This window comes from Neofelis nebulosa, chromosome 15, assembly GCF_028018385.1.
Source record: "Neofelis nebulosa isolate mNeoNeb1 chromosome 15, mNeoNeb1.pri, whole genome shotgun sequence".
Taxonomy (NCBI): domain Eukaryota; kingdom Metazoa; phylum Chordata; class Mammalia; order Carnivora; family Felidae; genus Neofelis; species Neofelis nebulosa.
This window is the reverse complement of record NC_080796.1, coordinates 50,500,556-50,528,153: the sequence shown is the minus strand read 5'-3', so window position 1 is coordinate 50,528,153 and position 27,598 is coordinate 50,500,556. Positions and strand designations below refer to the sequence as shown.

General features: G+C 54.8%; 1 protein-coding gene across 2 annotated transcripts; it reads left to right on the top strand.

The window, feature by feature from the left end:
• SLC26A9 (solute carrier family 26 member 9) lies at nt 1–27,598 on the top strand. Of its 2 annotated transcripts, XM_058700060.1 has the most exons (21): nt 1–252; nt 7,657–7,799; nt 10,515–10,654; nt 10,775–10,885; nt 11,527–11,702; nt 13,194–13,358; nt 13,928–14,080; nt 14,391–14,473; nt 15,217–15,364; nt 15,659–15,772; nt 15,985–16,062; nt 16,605–16,700; nt 18,597–18,703; nt 19,386–19,455; nt 19,809–19,901; nt 20,033–20,146; nt 20,785–21,066; nt 22,156–22,210; nt 23,123–23,268; nt 24,781–24,852; nt 26,257–27,598. In XM_058700060.1, the coding sequence occupies exons 2-21, from the start codon at nt 7,675–7,677 to the stop codon at nt 26,302–26,304; spliced, it is 2,376 nt and encodes a 791-aa protein (XP_058556043.1). In that variant the 5' UTR covers nt 1–252; nt 7,657–7,674; the 3' UTR covers nt 26,305–27,598. The 2 variants fall into 2 exon arrangements, with proteins under 2 accessions (XP_058556043.1, XP_058556044.1); XM_058700061.1 differs by lacking the exon at nt 1–252 and having other exon boundaries at nt 7,311–7,799.

Below are 27,598 nucleotides of genomic sequence, written 5' to 3'. Positions count from 1 at the left end.
ATTTGGGAACTTTTTCCCCTTATCTCCTTTTCCTATCTCCTCAGGCTTAGCTATGGTGTAGTGTTCAAAACCACTTCCCCTCGGAGCCAATCAGAAGCCGGGGCTCACCCCGTGGCCCTGAGGTAAAGTTATTTATAAACGCCTCCCTGGATTATTTGAGCAGAGCCCTTTCGCACACCTCGGAACACCTTTCGGCTCCCTGCTCCCCAGACACACCTGCAGCCCTGCCCAGCCGGCCCTGCTCACTCACCGGTAAGCCCCACCCAGCCCACCCCACGGGGCTGGGGGTCATCCCTTGAAGAGGGTGGGCACCGGGGGGCACCCAGAGGAAGAGCGACAGGAGACAGCCGGCCACGGGGGTGGGCTGTCTGCCAACCTGAGCACGAGTGGGAAAGACGCTGCGGCCCCTGAGTCTGAGAGCCGCCCCCAGCCCTTCACATCTGAGGAGCCCGCGGGGTCCTCACTCCCGTGTAAGGACCTCGGCTGCAGGGCAGGAGGCTGCGGGGAGCTTGCAGGATGGAATCTAGTGGAGGAGGCCTGCCAGACCCCAAAACAGAGTGAGGTGAAAGAAAGGGCTGGCTGTTTTGCAAGGGCTGCTTTCCTCTGCAAAGGAAAGAACAAACATCTTGGGTCTTCCTTGGGGGACCAGCCTTTGAAGCTGCTGGCTGCACATCTCCCCTCTTTTCAAGTCTTGCAAGCAAAAAGCACATAATGCTGGGCTTCCCAGCCTGCTGTGTGGCTGTCTCCTTCTCCTTCTGCCCCTTAGATGCTCTCTTGCACTCCTGTATCTCTCCACCAGCTCGGGGCTCCCACATGGGCTGCATGGAGTCCCATTTATCCCCATTAATCCTGAGGGGTTGGAAGAGGCGGAAGGAAGGGAGACTGAGGGTTAGGAGAGACCGAGCGAGGGAGCAGTCCATCAGACCGGGGAACAGGACCCAGGGGACGTGGCTCCCAGGTGAAAGCTTCCACACAAAAGGGTTTTGGTCAGGATGGTGGTTTGGGCCAGCTCCCCCAGCTCCCAGCTTCCTAACCCCCCATCCTGAAGCTCTGAGGGGTCCCAAGTCACCCTCAGAAAATGCCCCCATTCCTCAAAATCAGACCGTGAGGTCTCCAGCCAATCTTTTCTCTTTCTAGCATGAACCCCCCCACTTATACTTGGCCCTGTTGAATCTGAGCCACCAGAAGGAAGACCCGAGTTAAGAGTGTGCCCCTAGGAGTGGCATGGTGCCCCAAGTAGGGCAGATGAAGAGAGGGCCATGCCCCTGGATGGCTTCACTCACAGAGACAACCCTCTCCCAGAGCCCCCACGGTCCTTCCAACTCCCTCTTCAAGCCCAGAGCCCCACAGTCCTCCCCACTCCCTCCCCACACCCAGAGATTCACAGCCCCCCCACTTCCTTTTCACACCCAGAGCCCCATGTCCCCCCACACCCTCCCCACGCCCAGAGCCCCACGGTCCTAGTGTTCAGAACCTGGCAACCCCCCCCCCCCCCACCTTGGGCAGCATGGAGACTAACACACATGTCCTCTCCACCATCTTGGCCTTCCCAACACTTCCCACACTCCAGGGACTGTTCTAAATACCCATTTGTAAAAAACCCTGGGGGCGGAGATGGTCTCTTCTTTTGCCTTTTAATGTCCAGAGTCTTCCTAGAGATTGACAAGTAGTGGGTGTTGAGTGAGTGTGTGTTGATCTGAACTGAATAACCACAGCCGGCTCCCTGAAGGAAGGAGATACCAGTTCGGTGCTGACCAAGCTCTGGAGTCCTTGAACCAAACCGAAGGGCCCTTCACTGGTCTCCTTGTCCACTCGCCCGCTTCCAAGTAAGACTAAGCCTATTTTAAGTGTCTGTTTCAGGGATCCCGTGACCTTGGTCTGGGCTCACTGCGGGAAAGTGCTTTGCAAAGTCTGACCTCAATCCCCTTTGCTGGAGCCTATTCCCTCAGCCCAACTGCTGTCCCCAGTAGGGAAAGCAGAGAAGGAGGAGAGAGTGGGTGTACTGAGGGGATTTGGGGGGTGATGGCCATGAATCTCTCCCCTGCAAAGGTACCAGTCCCTAGAACTGCCAGAGAGCGGGAACACAACTCAGGGATATCGCATCCTTCTCTCCATGTGACTGATGAGGAAACCAGACCAGGGGGAAAACGGGGTGAGAAATTTGCCTAAGAAACACGCGGGCAGTAGGAATAAAAGGAATATTGATAAAACGCCAGGGAGACCTACAACCTCTACCCTCCCTCCACCTGCCAGGGATGCAGTTCCCAGCTGAGAGGGCAGCCCTCCTCTCCCGTCCCCACCTCCCATCCCCAGCCACAGCCACCAGCCGCTCAGAGATGGCTCTTGCCCTGTGGCTCCCACTTTGGATGAGGCGGGAAGGAACCAGCAGCTAGAGCAAAGAGAAAACCTCAAAGTGACCTTTCCTTTCCCCAGAACACAGCCACCGCCCCGGTAGGGACAAGTGATAAGAATGCCAGGGCGAGTCGACCGTGCTGGGGCTGCTCCCGTGCCTGGCACATGTGCCCATCAAAGAACCCCCACACACACCTTACACACAAACACACACACACACACACACACACACACACACACACAGCAGGGCTGAGGAGGAAGTCAGCCTGGGCCACAATGACAGGATCACCTCCAGACCTAACCAAAACCCCACAGATGGCTCTTACCTGCTCCCGAGAGCGTCCGCCCTCGTCTAAAAAGATTCTCTGCTTCTCTTCTAACCAGTCCTGGGAAATTTCGGAGGGACAAGGGCATGAAGAGGGAGGGCGGACTGGATGAACGTATGCAGGCGGATAGGAAAAGAAAGGCCAAGAAAGGCAGAGTGACCTGACTGCGGTTGCAGAGCAAGGAAGAGAATCCTCCGGAGTAACCAAAGTAATGGTAATAATAACACGGTCAGAATCCGTGGCACGCTCACCGTGGCCAGGCACCACTCCGAGCCTCTCTATGCATTAACTTGGGTGCCACGCTGGAGCCCATCTCTGTCCAAAGTATTCTGCTGATGGAGACAGACCTATGCAGAGATACGCCTGGGAAGAGATACCTGTGGGCTTTCTGTTGTACAAACTCACTGGGGCAGGAGGGGGGCATTAGGGTTCTATGAGGGGCCCTGAAGGAGCCTGGGAGGAAGTCTGCTCAGCCCATAACCCCTCCCCCCACACACACAGAGTCTAGCTCCCCTTTGTCCTGCCCCCTTCCCGGCTCCTTAGCTCTGCAAGAACCCTGGATCCCCCTTGCCCCAAATGTGACCCCATTTCCCTGCCAAGCCTTGGAAACTGTCCACACACCCACGTCTCCTACGCTGGGCATGCTCTTCCCTTCTGGCCCTCTACTTCCCTCAAGCCCCACTCCTGCCCTCCCCAACCCCCCCCCCCCCCCCCCCCCCGCAACCAGGTCTCTCCAGTAAATCAGGACCTGCCCCTCCTTCCCTCCACAAAGCGGGAGGCGACAGGGGCACCCTTTTGTTCCTCAATATTGTCACATGGCACCTGCTGTTTATCCCTGCTCCCGTGGGGGATGGGAGGCGGAGAGGGGCTGACACTGTTTGATGAGAGGCAGGGCTGGTTGACACACACCTATGGCAATGGGGCACTCGACTTTTTTCAGCGATGCTGACATCACTCGGTAGGGCTGTGTTTGTTTAACTAGGGATCAAGTCTTCACGTCCTCTACACCTCTCTCCCTTTCTTGCTCCCTCTTTCATCTTCCCACCCCTGACCGGGCACTGCAGGAGCCCTGTCTGAGGGTCCCCAAGAGCCCCTTAACTCTCTGAGAACCCCAGAGCTGTCTAAAAGAGGCGGGGCCTCCCGCCACCTGGCCTCTCCCATCCCCCTTTCCTCCTCAGCCTACAGCACTGGCCAGGGATGAAGTAACCCCCCTCCTAAGCCCCACCCCACCTCAACCCTATTCTTGGAACTAGGAAGTGTGCCCAGGGCACCTCCTCACCAGCCGCTGGGGCAGCTCCTGTGGCTACAGATTTGCCACTCTGTCTGTCATTGTCCTGAGGCAGCCAAGGCCAGAAGAGAGGTCAGAACCACTGCAGAGACCTCAAGGGGAGAAGCAGCACTCAGAAGTCTCGTCTCGCTCATCGGCTGGGGTAGAAGGTCGCCAGGGTGGTGCGAAAGGGGCACTCTGGATGCCACTCAGGGCACAGCCCCCAGAGAGAGGAGCAGGAGGACTGGGGCCCAAGAGGAGCACTTAAGGCCCCGTTCAAATCCCCATACCACCTCTCTCTAAGACTCAGCTTCCATATCCACAAGACGAGAGGATTAGACCAGCCTGGCGCTCAAGTTCCCTTCTAGACAAAACTTCCTGAGTCGAGCCGGCTGCTGGGTTCACCTTCTTTTGTGTGGCACAAACTCAAGATTGGGAAAGCTCCCAGAGCCTTCTCCTCTTCAACACCCTATTTCTAGAATGAAATGGGCAGAGCATATGGGAAAGGACAGATTTGGCATTCCAGTAAAGCAAGGGAGCTTTTTTCCCTTGGTTAGCCTGGATAGGTGGGAATTCCCCCAGCATCTGGTCCCCGTCCGTAGGAGGCCTGACACTGGGGCAGAAACAATCCTGAGTCACCCCCTCCCAGAAGGATTTCCACCAGTGTCGCCCCCTTGCCTCCCTCCCTTCCCTGGAAACGACAGCCAGGAGTGGCCAAAGCCAACATTGGTGTGCGGGCTGGAGAGGCCCAAATAAAGGAGGTCTGAGGAGAAAAAGAGATCCCAGGCCAGGGTGGTCAGGAAAGGCTTCATAGAAGAGGAGAAGGAGGTAGGCGAGGGCAAGGCAAAGAGGAGAGGGAGGGGAGGGGAGGAGGAGGGCCCTAAGCAGGTCTTAAGGATGGGCAGGTCTAGGGAGGCAGAATGAGTCAGGGCATCACAGGTAAGGAGGATGGTGTGGACAGAGCCCAGGGGTAAACCTGAGCCCAGCCTGTCTGGCATGCCGGATGGTGCCAGGAGACCCAGCCAACAGCTCTACCGAGTCCCCCAAAACAGGGCCAGATGGCAGAAGAACAAACACACCCAAATAAGGAGTTTGGGCTTGATCCTCCTGGAAATGAGGAGGCTGAGGGTTTCTGATTAGCGGGTATAGGCTGGAGATGGGAAAAATCAGTCAGAAGGCTAATGTAATAGTCCAGGTGTGAGATAAGAACTAAGGGGGTGGGGGACAGGAGGGACACTGGAAGAAAAGAGCAATGGGGCTTGATGAACAGCTGAATGTGGAGACTGGCAGGGGGTAAAGAAAGGGCATATGTGGGGGTGGCCGGGGTGACAGGGAGGAAGATCCCCACTGGGAAAATGAGGAAGTGAGGGGGTGCTGGGTTAGCAGGGTTCTGTGGGATCAGACGTTGACCTCGGCCCCACAGACACACTACTAGAACTGAGAGCCTTTGAAAAAGCAGCCTGGGAAAGGGCTTCGAGGGCCACCCGCCACCTGCCAGGGGCACGAAGCGAGATCTCCCATCACCCTCTCTTCCCAGGGGCTCCCTCTTCTGGGTTCGGTTCCCCTTGAACATCTCGGCTATTCCTTCGTGGACAGTCTGTTCGGTGGCCAGGCACAGACTCCTTCCTCTGAACCGCAAGTCTTTCTCTAAAGCCAAGTTGGACCTCTGGGTTCCTCTAGACAATCATGCTCCCTACTCATTGCTCCCAAAGGGCCTACCAAGGAAGCCACCTCGAAAGCCAGATCCTTGCAACCCTCGGAAACGGGGGGGGGGGGGGGGGGGGGGAGGGGGGAAGGGGGGAGGGGGCAGGGAGGAGAAGGAGAAGCAGGGGCACCTGCCTCACTGGAGGGTGAAGGACTGAAGGCCTCTGAATAGTCTCTCCTAAGAGGAAGGCAGCAACCTCCTCCCTTAATAATCATCACCATTACCGCTTACCAGGTGCCTGGGAAGGCCGCCCCTTCATGCACACAGTCTCATTCCACATCCTCATGGCAACCACCCAGAACTGTTACTTTCCCCATTTACCGATGAAGAAACTGAGTCTTTGAACCCAGGCCATTCTGGCTCTAAAGCATGTGCTGTTTTCCTTATGCCACTCGGCCTCTCACTTCTCTCACTGAGATGTCTCACATGCCATCGCTTTTACTCATTTCTGCCCATGTCTCCTCCAAAACACCGCGTAGTGATTCATTCCACAAGCATTTGTTGAGTGTGTACTGGGCACAGGCACCGTGAGGGGATTCCTTCCCCAACTCCCTCCCAGCCCGATATCACCCCAGTGATTTGGCGGGGCGTCCAGCCCTCGCTCGTAGGTTCTGATGGACCATGGGGTCCTGCGACCAAATGAATTGAATTCCCCAGCCCAACCTGCATCACCTTGGGTACCATCTCATTGATAGTAACGACTTCCATTTGCCTCATTTCGGGTACATTTCACATACCCCTTTCTTGCCCATATCTCACCTCATGGTCATACCCACCCTGTGAGATGGATGTGTTTCTCCCATTTTACTGGCCAGGAATCTGAGGCTCAGAGAGGTGAGGTCTGCTCCACCCCACCATTGAAGCCTGGACTAAAACCCAGGTTTCTGGACCCTTCGTGAATGTACTTTCCATCTTTCTGCCACGTTCTCTTCCGCAAAAGGCATCAAGCAACCCGCTCGCCTCCGATAACCCCTAGGCAGCCAGGCTCTCCCACGGGAAGCCGAAGGACATCCCTAGCCCCCTGTGTGGTTTCTCACTTTCAACTCCAGCTCAGATCTTTTGCCAAACTGGCCACAGCCACCCCACACTGCCCACCTCCTTCCTCCAAACGTGCCCCACCTCTTTCTTCTTTCTTCTTCCTCAGAGGTTCTCCTAGGGAGTTCTCCCAGCTCCCAAGGGCAGGGTACAGGAAGAGGGACCGGTACTTGTAGGAGGGAGGGGGAACGGCTCCCACGGGGAGCTCCTCTGGGCCTCAGGGGCCCTGGCACTCAGCTCTGCCCTGCGCAGCTCCTGGAACATCAGCCAGGTTGCGCAAAAAGCAAGGAGGAGAGAAACACCAGTACACAGGGTGGGGGAAAGGTCAGGCACAGGAAGCCGTGGGAGAGCCAGCCGGTACAGACCATCCTGATTTCCCCAGACACACCATTATCCCCCTGGGAAAACCTGTTGGTAAAGTCCTAGTTGTCTCTTTCCAGAAGGGCCCTCCTGGGGTCACCTCAGTCATCCCCCTGCCTCCGGGCAGGCTGTTTTCTCTCTTTCTTCCAAGCTGACTGGCTGAACAGCATGAGCCTTTCTGCCAGGAAAACTGAGGTCCGGGGAGGGAGAGGGGCTTGTGGGGGCACCAGCAGCGGGGGTTGGGGCGGGGGATGGGACCAATGTGCTGACATCCAGTTGCGACTCCTGCCCTTGCACTCCCGCCTCCTTTTTGCCCGGTGCTCGGCGGGGGTGACGGTGATGTCACAGGTGTGGCGTGCCAGCCACGTGCTGGGCGCCAAGCAAAACAGCCAGGGCAAGTGTGTGCATCATCAGTACCTGGGAAGGAAGGCCACCAGAAGAAGTGAGTCTGGTGGAAAGACCTGAAAGAGGGAAGGGAGGCACCTTGCTGGATGGGGGCGGGGAAGAGACCAGAATAAAACCCTGCTGTGGCCAGAACTAGAGAGAGAAAGCCAGAGCTGGCACTGGAGAGAGATGCCCCCTCATCTTCCCCTCCTCTGCCTCTCCCAAAGCTTGTAAATGCCCCAGACATGAGCCAGCCCAGGCCCCGCTACGTGGTAGACAGAGCCGCGTACTCTCTCACCCTCTTTGATGATGAGTTTGAGAAGAAGGACCGGACATACCCACTGGGAGAGAAACTTCGCAATGCCTTCAGGTAACGTGGCCCAGAGCCCAGACACCTCTTTCTTCTGCTCCCCACCAAAATCCTTTCTGCACCAGAGCATGGCTCCTGTACCAGCATCCCTAAGACAGGGCTTGGGGAGGTCTCGGGGAGGGGAGGTTCAGAACCCTGACTTTAAGATCCTACAACCCCTCCTGTACTGACACCCACCCTGTGGAGGATGGGGAGTCGCCGCAAGGACCATCCACAGTCTCAGAAGAGTTGTAGGGCATCTCCAACCCGTGCATGAAGTCTTGACATCTTCTCAGTCCACTCAAGTCTCTCTTCGTTTCTTAAGGGAGCTCTAGATGGGCCTGCTACCACATGGGGCAGAGGGAGCATCAGAGCCTTGCTGAAAGTCCTCTTCCCTCCTGATCACGAAAAATCTGAAGCCACCACCACTCCATGCCCTTTGTCCTCTTTCCCTCCTAGATGTTCCTCCCTTTTCCTGATCCAGAAAATGCCCAAAGGCAGCCCCTAAATTCCCGGGCCCTCCTAAAGGATACCTACCAGGATGTGGTCCTGCCAGACCCCCGGGCTCTCTTCACTCTCAGATCTGTGAGACTGCGCTAGTGGGGAGTAAAACCTCACCTCCGAGGAGGGGGCTTCAGGAGGTGATCTATGCCCATACTCCAGGAACCTGCGGCTATGAGCTTCACCTTCCCCCTCCCTACACTTCTGGCAGACCTTGCTCAGTCCTGGCTGTGGGCTAACTTGCTCTTCCTCACTCCCCTGGGGGAAACAGCTGATTCAGGTACCTGGATTGAGGTCACTGGCAATGCTGAAGTGGAGGTGCAGGTGGAACAGGTTCGGACCAGGGGAATCACCCACTTGAGTCTTCACCAAAAGCCCTGGTCCAACCCTACTTCTCCCGGGAGGCTCCGTTCCCGCTGGGTCACAGCCAAAGCCTTGGGTGTTCAGTGTCCAGACACCCTACCGACAGCTGGGCTCCCGGGACAGCTGGGCTCTGTCGACCTTAGTTGCCAGACAGTTTCAGTCTGGTTTGTTGCTGTGCTGGAGGGACGAGGGTATCTGCTGTTGTCCTAAAAGACTATAGATTAAAACTACAAAGTGATGTAGGGAACCAACAATTTCCACGAGGCTGGCATTGAGCCTTAAGCAGTGCCTGACACAGAAGGTGCTCCAATAAATATTTGTTTAATGAATGAATGAATGAATGAATGGCTAGAAAGCTAATCCCTCTGTCCACTTCCCTCTTGGCCTCTGAAGCCTCTGTATAGGCATCTGTTTCCAGCTATGCTATCAGGCCTCAGATTGCCTTGCCCAGCGTACGACAGGCCTGCAAATAAGGCTGGACGGATACCGCCCTCAAGGGGGTTGTTTGTCTTCCCCTACTCAGCTCTCTATATGTGAGTCCAGTTTTCCTTGCCACAAACAAGCCTGAGAGAGTTCCTGCAGCGCTGGTGCTCCCTTATGACAAAGCTGTAGAGATGCTTGGAGCTATTGACCAAGGATGGAAGAGGCACACCCACCCGCCCCAGAGGAGGCCGGGGACTCAGATGTCGAGGGTGATGCCCTTCCACAGAGTATTGGTTGGGACAGAAAATCTGTCCAGACTCCACAGGGTACAAAGCATTTCTGCATTGCTTTTAGTCTTGGGTGACATCCAGGGAACCAAGTGTTGGGGAAATTATTGTTGAATAATAGCAAAGAGCAGGGATTGGTGCCGGGCAGGAAAGGAGGCCTAATCAGAGCAGGCTAGTGAGTCACCAAATGTGCCTTGAGTATTTGAGTTCCCTCGACTGGGAGAAGAAAAGCAAATGCCTCCCACTCCCTTCCAGTCATCAATCCATGAGCTGTCACCCTTGAGTTTTTTAGGCCCTTGTTCCTACCGCTCCTGAGTTTCTATGAAAAGACCTCAAGGTGTTCAACAAACAGGGAAGGAATCAACTTTCCCCACCCTGCGTTGGCCAACAAACAGCTCCCCCATTCCTTCCGCCCCCAGAGAATTAACAGTGGGAGGAACTCCAGCACTGGAGTCATGACACATGAAGGACGATCGGTCAGCAGAGGCACACCCTGCAGGGACAATGGAGCCTTCTTTGGGGGAAGCGTTAAGAAAGATGGCAACAGCCCCCACTCAGGCCGAGTTTCAACACCAGCCAGTCCTTTCACTAATTCACTCATTCATTCATTCAGCAAATATCTACTAAGCAGCCCAATGCAATGTGCAAGGTACAAAAGATGAACCAGAGAGATAGACTTTTGGTCATGGTGGGGTTTATTCTCCAGTGAGAACGACAGATGAAAAGCAAGCAGTTATAACCCAGTGTGCGCACGAAGCTGTAGGAGCCCGCACAAGGGTGCCGGGCCTGTGTTTGGTCGGACTGGAGAAAGGTCATCTGAGATGGGGGGCTGGACTCGGCAGCTCGGAAGGCTAAGTGACCGCAAAATCCATGCCTTTACGCCGAGTCTTCTGGATGTCCCAAATGAGCAGCTGTTTCCAGACACCCAGCTAAAGCCAAGAATGTGTGAATGGCTCTCCAAAGAAAGCCCCTGCCTTTTTTTTTTCTCAGTGTCCCCGGCCTACTGCATGGTGTGGGGGCTGAATGAGTGAATGAATTCTGAACGAGTGAATGAATGAATAAATGACGGATGACCAGGAACAGAATATATAATATCCCTCCCCAACTCAAGAGTATCCAAACCATGCAGTGCCGACTGGAAGCCTGCCCTGTTCCCCTCCAGATGTTCCACGGCCAAGATCAAAGCCGCAGTGTTTGGGCTGCTCCCCGTGCTCTCCTGGCTCCCCAAGTACAAGATCAAAGACTACATCGTCCCCGACCTGCTGGGCGGACTCAGCGGTGGATCCATCCAGGTCCCGCAAGGTGAGGGGGTCTGTCCCCCAGGTTGGCTTGGCCTGCTACTCTCCCCCTTCCTCTCCCCGTCCCCTGTGACCCCCATACCCCAACTGTGCCCCCGAGCCTTCAATCTCCTGTTCTCTGCAGGCATGGCATTTGCCCTGCTGGCCAACCTTCCTGCAGTCAACGGCCTCTACTCCTCCTTCTTCCCCCTCCTCACCTACTTCTTCCTGGGGGGTATACACCAGATGGTGCCAGGTAAGACCTCTCCCCTCTCAGCAGGCCAGGTGACCTGGACCACAAGGACAGGGGATGTGGCGAAGGGGCTTTGGGTGTTTTCCATCTGCATTCTCCTAGAGCTGGTGCTGGGCGGTCCTGAAGGGACCGTCACTGTGAGCGTCAGTCCCAGGTCCGCTGTGACCTTGAAGAAACCACTTAGCTTCCGTGAGCTTGGTTAGCACTACCTGTTCTGTCTCCTCCCTGGCACGTGGGGAAGACTTGGTGGAACAAGGTATACCATGTGCATAAAGTGCCAAGGAGATGGGAGGGATTACTCTCAGGCTGGTCCCTGCAGGGATATTTGGAGCTCTCTGGTGCTAAGTGACATCGAGAAAAAGGACCTGGTCACAAGGTCTGTTTCTGGGTCAGGTACCGCTTGTATTTCCAAGCTCATTTCCGCACGTGTCCAATGAAACAATTTTAACAGTTGAGGTGAAAGCATCTTGAAAAGCGTAGATCGTGGTGACATGTGAGTGTTGGTTTTCTTGCTGGAGAGGAGCCTTGGAGATGTGGGGGTCCATCTCCTCGGGGGTCGGGAAGCACTCCCTCCTGGGCCCCTTTCTGTTGTCCCCGGGTGTGGTGCAAACCTCTGACTCCTGCCGGCTGGGTGGGCACCACAGGTACCTTTGCAGTTATCAGCATCCTGGTGGGTAACATCTGTCTGCAGCTGGCCCCAGAGTCGAAATTCTGGGTCTTCAACAACGCCACCAACAAGAGCTACGTGGACACGGCAGCCATGGAGGCTGAGAGGCTGCACGTGTCAGCAACCCTGGCCTGCCTGACTGCCATCATCCAGGTGAGGGGACGGCCGTGGCCTTGTCAAGGGCTCGGCCTCAGGGGGGCATCTTTCCGTCCTGCCCCTGCCTCAAAGCCCCAGTTTGACATTAAAGCTGACTCAGGGCCCTTCCTCCTCCCTCTCCCCCATCCCTAGGGCCACAAAAGACCTTGAGGAATCGGTGTATCTCCTCACCTGCCTCCAGCAGGTCTATGAGACCAGTCTCTGCTCCCAGTAAAACTGTCCCGGGTTAGACTGTCTGGAAGGCTCACGGGCTCTCTCTCCTCTCCAGCACAGCCCTCCTGTTTCTCTAACATCCCTTATCCCTCCTCCAGCCTCTTCTGCCCCAAGCCACAGCATCACTCGCACAACATAAATTGCACAAATTGCAAAGGAATCTGCTAGGTTTTATGAGGGGAAACCCTGCGTGATGGAACACAAAAGCAGGAAGCAACCTCCGAAGACACCTTTCATTCATCCATCCATTCATTCTTTCTGTTAACATTTTTAGTTGTGTCACTGTGCCAGAAACTGGCCTAGGCCTTGGGGGGGAAGCTAAGTAAAGAAGAGGCCCAGTTCTCCAGGAGCGCACAGCCCAGCAGAGGAAGTAACCACGTCAACAGATAAACTTGTAGGCAGGGAGATAAGCAGCATAATAGAGCTATGTTCCCATTGCGGTGGGAGCACCAAAGAGAGAGTCAGGGAAGGTCTCGCCTCAGAGAGGAGATGACATTTGACCTGAATATTAAAGGATGAATAGAGCTTGGCCAGTAACCAAATGAATGAGGCGTGGGAGGACAGTCTGGGCAGAAGGATGCACCCCAGAGCATTGAGGCTTGAGTGTGAACTGACCAGGGAATGACAAGGCAAGACGTTTTGGTGTGGCTGGACAGCAGGAGGCCTTTGGGGGATGGGCCCGAGAAGGGGCCAGAAAGGTAGGCGGAGGCTAGACAATGAAGTCTGAAGTCTGTCCCCCCTGCACTGGCTTTGGGTCTGACTGGCAGTTTATAAAGATCATTCAGGCCACGGAAAAGAGAGGTGGGGAGGTGGATTACAGTCAAAGTTAGGAGACTATGCAGAAGCCCGGGCAAGGCCGCCGAATGCCTAGGCCAGGGAAGCGGCCATGGGGAGGGCCACCGAGATGGGGTGGACTTAAGGAACGTTTTGCTGGGAGCATTAAAAGGCTTGGTGAGAGCCCTGACATGGGGGTGAGGGAGGATGACTCCTAAGATCTGGGTTAGGCAACCGGGTGGAGACGAAGCAGGGGGGGAGGACCAGGGTTATTTTTCAGATGAGAAAACTAAAGCCAGAGAGATGATGTGACAAAGAGGCCTGTGCCCCAAACCAGACTAGAGGTCTGCTGGCACCGTAAAGGGCCAGACAAGGTCACAAAGGGCTCACTTGCCCAGGGAGGCTGCACGGAACTGCAGCCTGGGTTTGGGTCAGGCACGCGGGGGAGCTGCGGACCGTTCTTGGTCTTCCCCACCCCCACCCCCACCTCTCTCCCCGCAGATGGGCCTGGGCTTCGTGCAGTTCGGCTTTGTGGCCATCTACCTCTCCGAGTCCTTCGTCCGGGGCTTCATGACGGCAGCCGGCCTGCAGATCCTGATCTCGGTGCTCAAGTACATCTTTGGACTGACCATCCCGTCCTACACGGGCCCGGGGGCCATTGTCTTTGTGAGTCTAGGCACACATCCCTGCAAATGGGGAGGGGCTCAGGCAGACCCAGAAGCAGGGTTTACTGTTTTAAGAGGTCGTGAGCTCCTCCTTACAAGACGTCCTCAAGCAAGGGTCTGGCTAGCCCACTGTTCAGAGAGGATTCCCAGGGGGTTCCCACTTTGGGAGGGAGGGTCAAACACATGACCCTGCGGGCTCACTGAGGTTCTCTATGGTGAATTCCTGCGGAAAAGGAGATGTTTACTCTCCATCAGTTCCCTGACACAGTGCCTCAACCCCTCCCTGCCTGGGAGGTCCGTCCTTGTGTCTAAGCTCCATCCTTCCTCCTTGAGCTTGAATTCTTTCTAGAGAAAGAGAATCACCATTCCCCTCCTGGCATGAGATCCCAGCATGCCTTTTGGGAGAGGGAGGTGGAAGAGGGGATGCTATTCATGACCGAGGTCTGGATTCTGCTTTGGTGTGCCCCCATTCACATTGATGACATCCTTCTGCCGGGTTAGACCTCCAAGGGTGGGGACAGTAGGGGAAGAGGAAGTGGGAGCCCATGAGCATGATGCTCTCTCCCCCAGACCTTCATTGACATTTGCAAAAACCTCCCCCACACCAACATCGCCTCGCTCATCTTCGCCCTCATCAGTGGCGTCTTCCTGGTGCTGGTGAAGGAGCTCAATGCTCGCTACATGCACAAGATCCGCTTCCCCATCCCTACAGAGATGATTGTGGTAAGGACCCTGCACAGGGCTGGGGGGGCGGGGGGCCAGGCTAGAGAGGCCATGAGAAAAGGAATCCAGCCCCAGCCAAAGCCACAGGAACCCTTCCCCACCCTCCCCGCCTCCTCCGCCGGCGGCCAGCAGAACAGGAAGTTGGGTGAATCCATTCCATCCCCCCATCTATGGCTCCCGCTTTTCCTGCTCCTTGGGTTGCTCCCCTTTGAGGAGGCAGGGGAGTGGGAGTTGGAGTCCCCAGAGAAAAGGGAGGCTTGAGAGAGACCCCTGTTCTGCCAGTCCCCATTCTCCATTTTGGGCTTTGCAGGTGGTGGTGGCAACAGCTATCTCCGGGGGCTGTAAGATGCCCAAAAAGTATCACATGCAGATCGTGGGACAGATCCAACAAGGGTGAGTCCGGGTGGCCAGGAAGCCTGCCCCCCACTACCAGCACCTGCCTGTGGAGGCCTGGGCTCTGAGGCCAGGATGAGACAATCTCTCATGAAGGAGCCTTGTCAACTCTGTGACACCCACCAAATGTGAATTATTTCTATTACTTATTACGGAAGACAGCCGTATAGCCAGCCAATGCCAGCCGTGTTACAAACAGTGAGTCTTAGCTGCCACACACACCCCCAAAAGTCTCACTCAGTGGACACTGCCAGAACAAAGACTCTCTGATCAGCCCTTTTCCGGCTCCTTGCCTCGCTCTGCCGTGTTGGTTCTTTTCATGGGGAAGAGAAGCTATTAGGATCAACAGTGAGCGTCCACTCCGTGCCTGGCACCACGCTGGGCCCGGTGGTGGGAAAGGGTGGGGCTTGTGCTGTAGGGTTGGAGGAGGAGGGTGGGAAGAGGGCAGGGGAGGGCGCCGGCTGTGGGTCTGTGGACTAGTGAGCATAGAGCCCAGAAACTGGGCGTGAGCAAACGAGGCCCCACCACTTACTGGCTCTGTGACCTTGGACAAGCCAAGTTGCTGCTTTGTCAATGGGAGTTATGGCTGCCGCCATCACAGTGTTGTACTGAGGGCTCAGACGACAAGGTCATGTAGACCTTGGCACACACTGGGGCCCTGCTGGTCCCCGTGGGTTGAGGAAGGACTCACCATGCCTCCCCTCACACCCTTGGGCCCTGCTTCCTTTCTGGCTCCTCGGCAGGTTCCCCACTCCCGTGTCACCTGTGGTTTCACAGTGGAAGGACATGATGGGCACGGCCTTCTCACTGGCCATCGTGGGCTACGTCATCAACCTGGCCGTGGGCCGGACCCTGGCCAGCAAGCACGGCTATGATGTGGATTCTAACCAGGTAGGTCCATGCGGGCAGGGCCAAGCAGGAGGCGCTGGGTCCCACAGAGGCCTGGCCAGAGATACGGTGGGGCTCCTCGACCTGATGGGAGCGAGGTGCCGACCAGTGAGGAGGAGGGGCTCTGACCGCAGGAGGCCAGCTTCCGCTGGGCTAGGAGTGTAGGGCTTTCTAGAAGCAGGATCATTCTCAAGTCCTAGGCCCAGGATCCAGCTTGTACGGACGACTAGGTTTGGACAACACCTGCTGCTCACCCCCCGCTGCCCGTGTTTCCAATCCTCCCCCTGTCCCCCACAGGAGATGATCGCCTTAGGCTGCAGCAACTTCTTTGGCTCCTTCTTTAAAATCCATGTCATTTGCTGTGCCCTCTCTGTCACTCTGGCGGTGGATGGAGCTGGAGGAAAATCCCAGGTGAGCACTGTACCAGGGGAGTGGGGAAAGAGGGGAGAGGGTAGCAAAACAGTTGCCCCAGAGAAGCCAAAGCACATGCAAAGCCAGTCCGCTGCTTCCCCAACCTTCCTCTCCCCTCACCGGTCTCCACTCCACCAAAGAGAGCTGTTGGAAATCAATCAAGAGCGAGAATTCCACACTTACACCCTGTTCCCAACTCTTTCTCCGAATAGGTGGCAAGCCTGTGTGTGTCCCTGGTAGTGATGATCACCATGCTGGTCCTGGGGTCCTATCTATACCCTCTCCCCAAGGTAAGAGCGCAGCAGGAGAGCAGAGGTCAGCCGGAGACTCCAGTAAGAACAATCCCTAAGAGCTGCATAACCCTTTACAGTCTATAAAGTGCCGACACTGTCGCACTTTGTCCTCGTCACAACCTGTAGACACCGTGGTTTTACTATCTTCGTTTTACAAGTGAGGGAAACTGAGGCTGAGAAAGTCTCAGTGATCTGTGGTGACGCAGCTCACGAGCGCAGGGCTGGTGGTAATCTCCAGCCTTCTGACCTCAGGATCGATTCCCCAGTTAGTGTTCACAAGTGCTTATGAGTGCCTGACTAGGAAGGCCCTGGGCATGGATGGTTTGGAGATGAGGGAGGAAGGGAGGGGCCCCATGGCCTAGCACCTACACTCCACTCTCCAGCCCCGAGACTGAGTGCAGAGATCCGGGGGGCTCTGCAGGCAGAGATGTTCTGGAACTGCAGCTCTGTCCTGCCAGGCTCCAGGGTCAGGTGTCTGTAGTCAGGGCAGGAAGGAGAGGCCACCACAGGTAAGAAAGAACAATGTTCTGTTTCCCCAGTCTGTGCTAGGAGCACTGATAGCTGTCAACCTCAAGAACTCCCTCAAGCAACTCGCTGACCCCTATTACCTGTGGAAGAAGAACAAGCTGGACTGTGTAGGTATTGGGTGGGCGCTGGGTACCCCTTCGTGCCCTGCCCCTTCCTCCAGCCCCACAGCCGCGTCAGCTCTTCTGTCGGTGACCCCTCCGTTCTGCTCCCTAATTAGCCTAGCCAGCTGTTAAGAGCCCAAATGTTGGAGTGACACATCCTATGTTCACATCCTAACGCACCTGTTCACTGCCTCTGGGTGGGCCCTAGACTAGCAAGTCCCTAGAAGTCCCTTAACTTCTCTGAGTCTTGATTTTCTCATCTGGGAAATGGGTGTCTTATACTCTACCCCACCCCCCGCCCAGGGTTGTTCATGAGAAAGAAAGGAGATAATACAAGTAAGGAGCATGTTATCTAAATCGTATTCTGGGTTCACTAAAAAAAAAAAAAAATTAGCTATGATTATTTTTACAACTCGTAGTTCCAAAAAAAGCAAAAAGAAGTAGCTTTAAAAACCACCACCAACAACAAAAAACTAGAACAGAAAGCCAGCAGACCAGGATCTTGAGCAAGTTACCAGACCTCTCTGGAGTTCTATTTCCTCATCTCTAATGGGGGTGACAGTCATGACTTCATCATACACTGGTTCTCAGGATTACATGAGATCACATGGGTAAGTACCATGTAACTGTAAAACACTCAGCAAACGTGACCTGTTGTTATGATTAGTCACCGGCCCCGTGCACCTAGCATCAGACAATAGTAATAAGGTTACCATATATTGACGACACTGACAAAAACCCCATTTAAGCTCCACCATAAGAGGATTTACTGACCTCCTTGCAAGATGATGAAACAAAGGGGTGTCTGGCTGGCTCAGTCAGAAGAGCGTGCCGACTCTGAATCTCGGGGTCATGGGTTCAAGCCCCGTGCTGGGTGTCGATATTACTTAAATAAATAAAACTTTTCTAAAAAGATGATGAAACCAAGGCTCAGAGAGGTTAAGTAACTTGCCAAAGGCCACAGAGGTAGTAAGGGGTAGAGTCAGGATTGGAACCCAAATCTTAGACTGCAAATCTCTGGGTGGCTCTGTCTCCTGGGGAAGGAGGCTTACCCACACGGGACACAAAGAAAATCCTTAAAGCCAGAGAAATGAGTGGCCCATCTGAGTCCCCGAGTGAGTGACGAGGATAGGGGAGTATACGATGTTCCAGTTCCCACCCCAAGGATCTGCTCTTACCACATCCCAGCAATCCCCCCCCACCAAATATAGGCTCTGGTATTTACATTGTGCCTTGGGCTCACACCTTATCTTCACAGTTCTCTGGGGGAGTGTGGGCAGATTGGTTTTCTTTAGAGGAATTGGGAGGACTGTAAAGGACCATCAAGGGGTCAACTATCAAAACTGCATTCAATCCTGACCCCCACCCACGCAGCCAGACCCCAGACCGTCAGGCCAGGAAGATCACTGAGCGTGTGTTGGAAACACACAGCCTCCCGTTGGGTGGAGAGAGGGAGCTCATGTTTGTTGAGTGACCACTAGGTGCCCATCGCTGGGCTGGGACCTTTAGCTGCCTTAGCTTTTCAATCCCTTCACGAAACAGGTAATATTATTGCCCTCTTGTGGATCAGGCAACTTGGCTCACATAACTGGGAAGCGAGAGAATGAAACTTTGAAACCAGGCGTGTGTTCCCCTCATGCTCTCAGCGTGCGCCATGCTGCCTCCCTGTGTGGGCTGGGGTTGTCTATTAAAAACCAAGCACGATCACTAGGCACACTCAATCCAGGCAAAACGTGCAGGTGTAACCAGAGCACCAAGACATAAGACGGCGCAAAGGTGCCATGACAAGGGGAGGGCCAGTCTGAGGTTGTGGAAACAGGGAACGGCCTTGGCTGTTCCAGGAAGACTCCCCAAAGAGGCAGCCTTCTCCCCAGGCCTGCTCTGACATCTCTCTCCTCACAGTGTGTCTGGATGGTGAGCTTCCTCTCCTCGTTCTTTCTGAGTCTTCCCTACGGTGTGGCTGTGGGTGTCGCCTTCTCCGCCCTGGTTGTGGTCTTCCAGACTCAGTTGTAAGTAACAGCCCCCACACGACACAGCAGTGGGGCCCCAGGCCCGGGCTGGGCTGTCTGACTGCCATATCCTGAAAGCCCCAGAAGGAAGCCCTCATGGGCTTGGAGGGCTGGGGGCCATACGAAGTAGGAGAAGAACAGGAAGGTAAGACCCCGAGCCCGTCCAAAGGCAATGCCGGTCCCCAGACCAGATGGGACCTTCCCCAGGGGAACACCAGGCCAGAGGACAGATGCCGTGTCCTTCCCATAGAAAGGTAAGGGAGTACAGGCCAGGGGCACCAGAGGAAGAGGCCAGGGCAGGAAGAAGATGCTCTATGTTAGAGAAGCCCTGTCTTCTCTTCTTGAGAACTCAGAACCAGGAAGCAGGGACTTCAGGGCCACCTAAGCTTGTCCCTTGTGTACCACACCTTTTCTCCGTGCTGAGCCCCATGCTGGGAGCTATGTCAAGGGCTGGCCTGTCATCCCTCTAGTTACAGCCCAGCCATAGGCCAACAGGCATGTGTCTCTGGTGCGGGAAGACCAACACAACAGACACTAGGGATGAGGAAGGGCCCCCACCCCACCCTGCTTTTGCTCCAGCTCCCACCCCAGCGTCCTTCCAGGCCGATTTGCTATTAGCACGCTCTTATGTGTTTTTTGTTTTTTGCATGTTCTTAAGTTTTTCTTCTCCTTTCTCATCTAGTCGAAATGGCTATGCTTTGGCCCAGGTCATGGACACTGACATTTATGTGAATCCCAAAACCTACAATAGGGTGAGTAATCCAAACTTATGACCTCCCTCTTTTGCCGTACCCCCCACCCCAAATAAAAGAAGGTTAAGGGGTGCCTGGGTGGCTCAATCAGTTAAGCATCTGACTGTCAATTTTGGCTCAGGTCATGATCTCCCACTCATGAGATCAAGTTCCACGTTGGGCTCTGTCCTGAGCATAGAGCCTGCTTAGGATTCTCTCTCTCTCTCTCTCTCTCTCTCCCCCTCCCCTGCTCATGCATATGCACATGCTCTCTCTCTCTCTCAAAATAAATAAACGTTTTTTTAAAAAAAAGTAAAAAAAAAAAAGCCAATAACAGCATTTCTGCCACCTGAGCTCAGTCTCCCTGTTTACAGGTCCAGGAAATTGAGGGGGTTAAGATTGTCACTTACTGCTCCCCTCTCTACTTTGCCAATTCAGAGATCTTCAGGCAAAAGGTCATTGCCAAGGTAGGGTTCAGAACTCTGGCGACCAGAAGGGTTGAACAGTGAGTAACCAGAAGATGGGAGAAAGGGGACTGGGGGGCAGGCCACTCCAAAGAGGGTGGACGTCCAAACTGCTGTTGGCTCTCTCCCTACAGACAGGTGTGGACCCCCAGAAAGTACTGCTGGCCAAGCAAAAATACCTCCGGAAGCAGGAGAAGGGGAGAACGATGCCCACCCAGCAGAGGAAGTCTCTGTTTATGAAAACCAAGGTGAACTGAAGCTAGGAACAGCCTGCCCACTCTGATCTTGCCCCTTGGTGCCCCACCTCCCAGCACCCTTTGAGGCAAAGACATAATGTCTCTGTAGCCATTGCCTGGTGGCCACAGAATCTTCTTCTCCTTGGGTGGGGGGATGCCAGCTCCTGGGGGTAACTACTGAACTCCCACGGCCCCTCCCCATTTTCTGGCTAAGATATGATATGGCCCATAGACTTCTGAACAACCCCAAATGGGGGGCAGCAGTGAATTTCATGGGGTGTCCAGACGTTTTGACGTGGGTATGGAAGTTGTGGGGAGAAGCAGGCAGGCACAGACGAATATAAAAAGGAGCACAATCGTTTCCAGAAGCACTTTCTCCCAGAGCAGAGTGGGCCGAGGCTTCAGTGCCTCTCTTGGATGGGTTCTCCAGTTTCGTCTGGTCCGTGGGAGTCTAAGCGTGCAGGCCCTGCCTAAGGACAGGGCACTGGGAGATGCCTCCCCTGTGGGGTTCCGGGGGGCTTATACTCACCACCACCTAATTCAGTCATTCACCTCCACACGCACGCTCCTTGCCCCTGCCTCAACTACAGCCAAGTCTGATTCAGTTTGCTGATCCCTGCCCCACCCCCACCCCCATCCCCGCCCCCCAGACTGTCTCCCTACAGGAGCTCCAGCAGGACTTTGAGAACACCACCCCAACTGACCCCAACAACAACCAGACTTCTGCTAATGGTGCCAGCGTGTCTTACATCACCTTCAGCCCCGACAGCTCCCCAGCTGCCCCTTGTGAGCCATCGGCCTCCGCCGAGACCCCCAGTGAGCCCAGTGACATGCTGGCCAGCGTCCCACCCTTTGTCACCTTCCACACCATCATCCTTGACATGAGTGGGGTCAGCTTTGTGGACTTGATGGGCATCAAAGCCCTGGGCAAGGTGAGGGCCCAGGCAGAGGGAGTGCCGGCCCGCCCTCCACCCCAACACCCTCACCCCTGCTCTCCCACACTCCCTTTCCTCGGGGCCCTCATTTGGACAGCTGAAAGACGAAGTTCACCAAGGAGGCAAATGGCTCGTGAGGACCGCTTTTCCCCCAGACACGACCAGGACAGGCTGTTCTCCGCAAAGCAGGCCCAGATAGCCCAAGACGACAAGTGGCTGGAAAGGGATACTAGAGGGATATCTGCTGTCCCACCCTGCCTAGGCACCCGTCTCTAGCAGAGGTCATCTCAGGTTCCCTCTCAGGCCACCAGGAACCCACCCCTAGGTCTTTTGAGTAGAGTCCAGATTGGCCCCAGTTCGTGGTCTGCTGCTCCTTCCCACGCTCACCCAGACGCTCCAGCATCAGCCAATTCCAGTCCACTGAGAAGAGAAGGAGAAATAGTATCAGTGCCCCACATTCTCATGCCAAATTGGCAGTTCATGGGCCACCCTGAATAAAGATATCCATCCATCTGATAACCTTTCAGCAGCACCTCCGATGGCAGGGAGTCAGCAAACCTCAGAGTTGGCTCAGACAGAGGCAGTCCTGGGAAACCGAGGGGTCCAGAGAGTTCAGAGGCTGAGTACCATCCAGAGAGCATCGGCCAGGTGCCCAGAAGGCCGCACCCCCCAGCCGTGGGCTCAGCCTGCTTCCCTAGCCTGGGCCTGGAGCCCGGCGGGCCTCCGCCCTCCCCTGCAGATTCTGCCTGAAGCCACAAAATCGGGAAAGAGGCAGAATCTGGGCATCTAAGCTGCTGAGAGAGAAGACCTGACCCCATAAGAAGAGGCCGCGGTGGCTTTAAGTGCCCGCCTCGTTGGCAAAGCCCCATTTCTGTCCTGCTTTCCAGAAAAGCCGACAGCCAACACTCCAGGGAGAAGCGGCGTGCCTTGCTGCTATTTTTATCTTTGGCTGCCAGGGCTCTGGGGGTTGCTTATTTGTTTGGCTTCCCCTCTGAAGTGCGTTTTGTGAATCACTTTTGAGACCCACTCAGAACATTCCTTTCCTTTTATCTCCCGGTCCCGATACCCTTCCCCCGCCACCTCTAGCTGAGCTCCACCTACGGGAAGATCGGTGTGAAGGTCTTCTTGGTGAACATCCACGGTAAGAGGAGGAGGACATTTGGGGGACCAAAAGGAGGGGGGTGGGTGGGGAGGGGGGGAACAGGTCGGTGGAATGCTGAATGGGGGACTGAAAATGAGAGTGCCCAAACATTCTCCCAAAGCATAAAGCATGCACGTGCCGTAGCTATCTGGGGAACGCACAGACACACACAGTTTTACATACACACCATCTCCAAAAGGTGCATATACACGGCCCCGACAACATGTCCACAGGGCAGTGGGTTTTCACATCATAAGCGCATTGGCAGAGTGCAGGGATGTGGACACACGGCGAGCACACACAGACACACAGCACAGGGTGAAGGGATCCGTGCACCTTTCCTCCTGCAGAAAGTCAGAACCCTTCTGGAGGCCTCCCCAACTTCAGAATTGGCCTGAGCAGGTCCCGAGCCCTGTTGAACCTGCTCAGAAAGAGAATCTGCAATGGCAGTTAGTGTCAGTGGGCAATCCCCACCACCCTCACTGGACACTCCTCAGGAAGTCATCTCTAGGATTTGGCAAAAGTGAGGGCTCTGCCACACACTGGAGGTTCCAGGATAGGTCCGGAGAAACAAGAGGAAGAATGAACCAGGCAGAGAAGTGGCAGCAGCCTCCTCCACGACACTTTAGCCTCTCCCTCTCAATTGCCACAAAGTACCGACTCCCTGAATCAAACTGCTTCCTTCTGCCTGCCCTGGGTTGAAGGTTCAGCATCCTCAAGCTCATGTTGCCCTCTGCTGTCCAGCACTGATATTGCAAGACCCATGCCTTGGCCTGGCCTTTGGATGACGCAAAGAACACAACCCACAGTCCTCTCTCTCCTTCCCTCCCCCTGCGCCTCACCATCCTTCCTTCATCGCCAGCTCCAAACCACAAGGCTGTTATCTTTCTGAAGGCCTTTTCCTCCTTCCAGCCCAGGTGTACAACGATATCAGCCATGGAGGTGTCTTTGAAGATGGGTGTCTAGAGCGCAACCATGTCTTTCCCAGTATACATGATGCTGTCCTCTTCGCCCAGGCAAATGCCAGAGAAGTGGCCCCAGGACGTGACTTCCAAGGGGTAAGGTCCCTTGGGAATCCTAGGCCCCAGGGCACTGAAATGGCAGGACTAGGGGCGTTAGAAAGAACACAGGAGAAGGTTTGAGTTCCAACACCGAGTCTGTCATCTAACTTTTCTGAAACTGCCATTTCAGAGTTCCTTTTCTGTAGAACGAGCACCCTAAATTAACATTAGCTACCTCACAGGGCTTTTCTTTTGCTTCTGTTTTAGCATTAACTGATAATTAGGCCTTTTCTGTCACTTGAAAGCACTTTATATACTGTAAACCCTTTTATTAATATTAATTTCCAAACACTCTAGGCATATTAGGTTATGCCCAGTCTGCTGGCACTGTTCACCTGCCCTCCTCCTTCGGTCTTTCTAGAAGAGGCTTTGGGCAAGGGAAGGGAGTAAGCCTGCCCGTTTTAATTTAGCAGAGCTTAGAGATTTCAGACTGGTGATGGATAAAGAGACTGGATCCAAGTTTTGTCTCAGTTTCTTGACATTTAATTTACTAGCTCACTAAGTGGTATGCAAATGAGCCACAAATAACACCGTTTAGGACTCCTGAAAGCTGTGGAAGCAGAAAAGCTCCACCCCATGGCGGGGGGGGGGGGGTTGGGGGGGGTTGGGGGGGTTGGGGGGGGCCCTGCCTTGGCGTCTCCAGCCGCCCCCACCCCCGCTCCCAGAGCCTCTTTCGGTTCAGCCCCTGCCCTTGGCCTCCCAAGACTCTGAGCCCCAGCCTTCTTTATATATGAAACCTCCTCCCACCCTCAGGGGGTCATAAGAAAGGTTTTACTGGTCCTCGAGCGACCATTTGCCCTCTGCTCTAAGAGACCGATGAAGGTGAAGCCATCTGTTCTAAGTGCTGTAAGACTGCCCGCCCAGGAAAACACAAGGGCCCTGGTGTCCGCCCTCCATGCTTAGGGAGAACAACTGTGTGGGAACAGACTTTCTGGTTTCACAAGCCTTGTCCACAGAGCAAAAAGAGAGAGATTCTGGAAGAATCCTCGCCATTTGTTATTGCACAAATAACGTCCAGTTATTACGGTTATACATTTAAAACAACTTTTAGATACAGAAAATATTTATATTTGCATATTACAAAATGTATTCATATATATAAATTACACACACACACACACACACACACCCCTTTTCAACAGCAAGGTGATGTAGAAAGCCCACAAAGTGAGTTTAATTATCCTACTTTTACAGATGAGGAAACATTTCCAGAGAAGGGAAACGGATTCCCCAATGTCAGGCGGCTAGCCAATCTTCCTCGTAAGCTAGGCCAACCTCCCCTGCCTCTAAGATGCCCACAGGGAGGGCAGACCCTGACACATGCCTCTGCTGAAAGGGGGAAGGCCACCCCGTGCTACATTTTGTGAGGCAGATGGGGGAGGGGAGGGAAGAAGCAACAGGGTGACTCATGTGGCAGAAAACTCGGCGCCTACCCGGAGGCTGCCATTTGCACCCCGCTGTGTCACTCGGTCATGGGGCTCATTCTCCTCTCGTTTCCCCCCCTTCCAGGCTTCCGTGGACCCTGAGCTGTCCTTATATGATTCAGAAGAGGACAGCCCCAGCTACTGGGACTTAGAGCAGGTGAGCTGAGGGGCAGAGGCAACCGGGAGGCCGGGACTGGGAAGGAGACCCTCACGAACCCAAGGCGTTCACTGGGCTCTCTCATCTCCAAGCCAGAGCAGCCCCCTTGAAGGCAACATTTCTCTCACCTCTCTTATCACAGCAGATCCTAATGCTTCCCACTCCCTGAAAGGCATCACTGGGGGAGGGAGAGGCACTGGAGGAAAATCTCGAGAACGAACATCCATAACACACACGATCTTGGACAGGCACATAACACACGGGGTCCCGGTTTTCTATCATTGCAAAGTAGGGGAAATATAGGTGGTACCCGCCCCCTCGACCTCACAGGATTGGCGGGGGATTCGTGTGTCCTTCATTAATCAGCAGATATGTAATGACCGCGGGCCTGACACAGTTCCAGGGTGGGCAGAGAGCAGTGAACCAAACAAAGACCTTAGGAAACCTTAGGAAACGTAGACTGGGGTGGAGCCAGATGAATTCGAGGAGTACAAGTATTACTGCCCTTAAGCACTGAGGGCTGTGCAAATGTGAACTGTTACTGCCGCCCCAGGGCCCTGTCATCCTGACAAAGTAGCCCAACGCCCTGAATTAAAAGAAACCCAGATGTCTAGTTGAGAGAAGTCTGGCTTTGGGCCTACTAGAAATCACCTCTCACTTTGTACCTCTTCACACCCCTTTGGGGCTTGAGTTCCACGTCCCCTGGACATGTCTCTGGGAGCACTGATGGCATGGGGGAGACATTAGGAAATAGAAACAGACTGATCTCTGTGCCCCCTGTGGAATCTCCAGCACGTTCCAAAAGCCTGGGATAGGCCCCCAAATAGCTTATCAGAGCAAAAAAGGACTTCAGAACGGTCTCATCTCCACCATCATTTCACTTAACAATGAAAGCGAAGCCAAAAAGGACTGTGACACGTGGAGGTCACAGAGCACGCCAGAGGTGATTCAAAGTAGATTCCAAGTGGGGCGCCTGGGCGGCTCAGTCGGTTAAGCATCCGACTTCGGCTCAGGTCATGATCTCACGGTCCGTGAGTTCATGCCCCGCATCGGGCTCTGTGCTGATGGCTCAGAGCCTGCAGCCTGCTTCCGATTCTGTGTCTCCTTCTCTCTCTACCCCTCCCCCATTCACGCTTTGTATGTCTCTGAAAAATGAATAAACCTTAAAAAAAAGAAAAAAAAAGTAGATTCCAAGCATCTTCTCTTGTCACCTCTGTACCAGTTCACCTCTTGGGCTTCCCCCGCCCCTCCCCTGTTCACACACACACTCACACTCACACACACTTACTCATGAAGCTCTCTCTGGCCAGGGGCTCACAGGGTCACCTCGTGGTTGCAGCCATTGTGAACTCAACAGGTCTAATGCTCTCCCTTCCCCTCCCCTGTCCTTCCGTGGTCCCACAGGAAATGTTCGGGAGTATGTTTCATGCAGAGACCCTGACTGCCCTGTGAGGACCCAGCCAGCCCCCACACTGCCTCCAGAGTGTGTGGCATCTGGGACTCCAAGAAGGAAGAGCCTGGGGTCACAAAGAGTGACCGGTAGAGGGGAATACATCCACCAGGACCTGAGCTCCTCCCTCCTCTCCCCCTCCTCCTCCTCTCTCCCTCCCCTGCTCCCCTCCTGGCATCTCTGGAGTCAGCCAATCTCAACAGGAAGGAGAGCCACCTCTTCACCCTCCTGCTGACTCTCAGGGCCCTGGCCGGAAGGAGAAAGTCTCCTGCTCACCTTACCGCACCCACCCATGCCCTGCCCAAGGCAACTGACGGGGAACCCCCCCACCCCGACTGCTGACTTCTACGAGTGAGCCAAGAACAGAAGGGAAAGTACAACCCTGCTGACCTAGGGTGCAAAAGCCCTCGGGTCTGCACAGCTTGGTGTCAGATGGCGTCGAGCTGTCACGCGACGCGGAGCTGAACTTGCTTAGGACTCTGAGGCTTGTCCCCTCCAGCTGCCCCAGCTCTGTCCCTGGAGGTTCTGCACTCCTGGGACCATGTGCTCCCTACAGCCCGGAATCTCCATCTTCATCACGGCATCCCCTTTCTCCTCATCTCAAGGCTGCTGGGAGCTCCACTGCTATTCAGCACTTCAGACTCGAGGCTGGGGGTTGGCCCCACCAGAGCTACCTCTCCAGGGGCACCCCACCAATGTAGCTGCCCCAGCCTCTGAAACATGATCACTTCCCGTGCCTTCAGGGCCGGTTCCCTTCCACTTGAGGCTGGGTAGGAATCTAAAAAGGACAGGGTGGGTAGCTACCAGAATCCTCTGGCAACCTAGTAACAGATGCCAGTTGTTCTGTATAAGTACTTTTTGGAAGCCTTCTTTGTACGGAGACTGGAGGGGGAGGGGTGCTAGTGCCAACCCAGGGCCAACTGGTGGGACCTGAGCCCCGACGGTCCCCCTGACTTCAGAAATGCCTCCTCCTGCTTAGGAAGTTTGCCTTGTGCTTTTTTCACTTGGCAAAGAGCCAAAGATTTTAACTCTCCCTTATCAGCTTGGGGCCTGAAGCCTTCAGCCAGGCAAGGGAGGAAGCTCCCCAAGGGCCAGCCACATCACCCCACTGGGTGCAGAATGTGGCAAAGGGCTGATCCAGATTGGGTCTTCCTCCACGGGGTTCCTTAATAAACTCAGGACCTGAGGTCATCCTCTTCTAGGGCAGATGAGAAGAGGGGTACATTTTCCATGTATGTGAGGAGGTCATAGAGGAACCTGACTGTTGACTTGAAAATAAATAGATTGCACGTGCAA

Coding starts and splice junctions, on each gene's coding strand:
- SLC26A9 (XM_058700060.1), top strand. CDS start 7,675: ATGAGCCAGCCCAGGCCCCGCTACGTGGTAGACAGAGCCGCGTACTCT. Junction 10,655..10,774: donor ATCCATCCAGGTCCCGCAAG/GTGAGGGGGTCT, acceptor TGTTCTCTGCAG/GCATGGCATTTGCCCTGCTG. Junction 19,902..20,032: donor GGCAAAAGGTCATTGCCAAG/GTAGGGTTCAGA, acceptor CTCTCCCTACAG/ACAGGTGTGGACCCCCAGAA.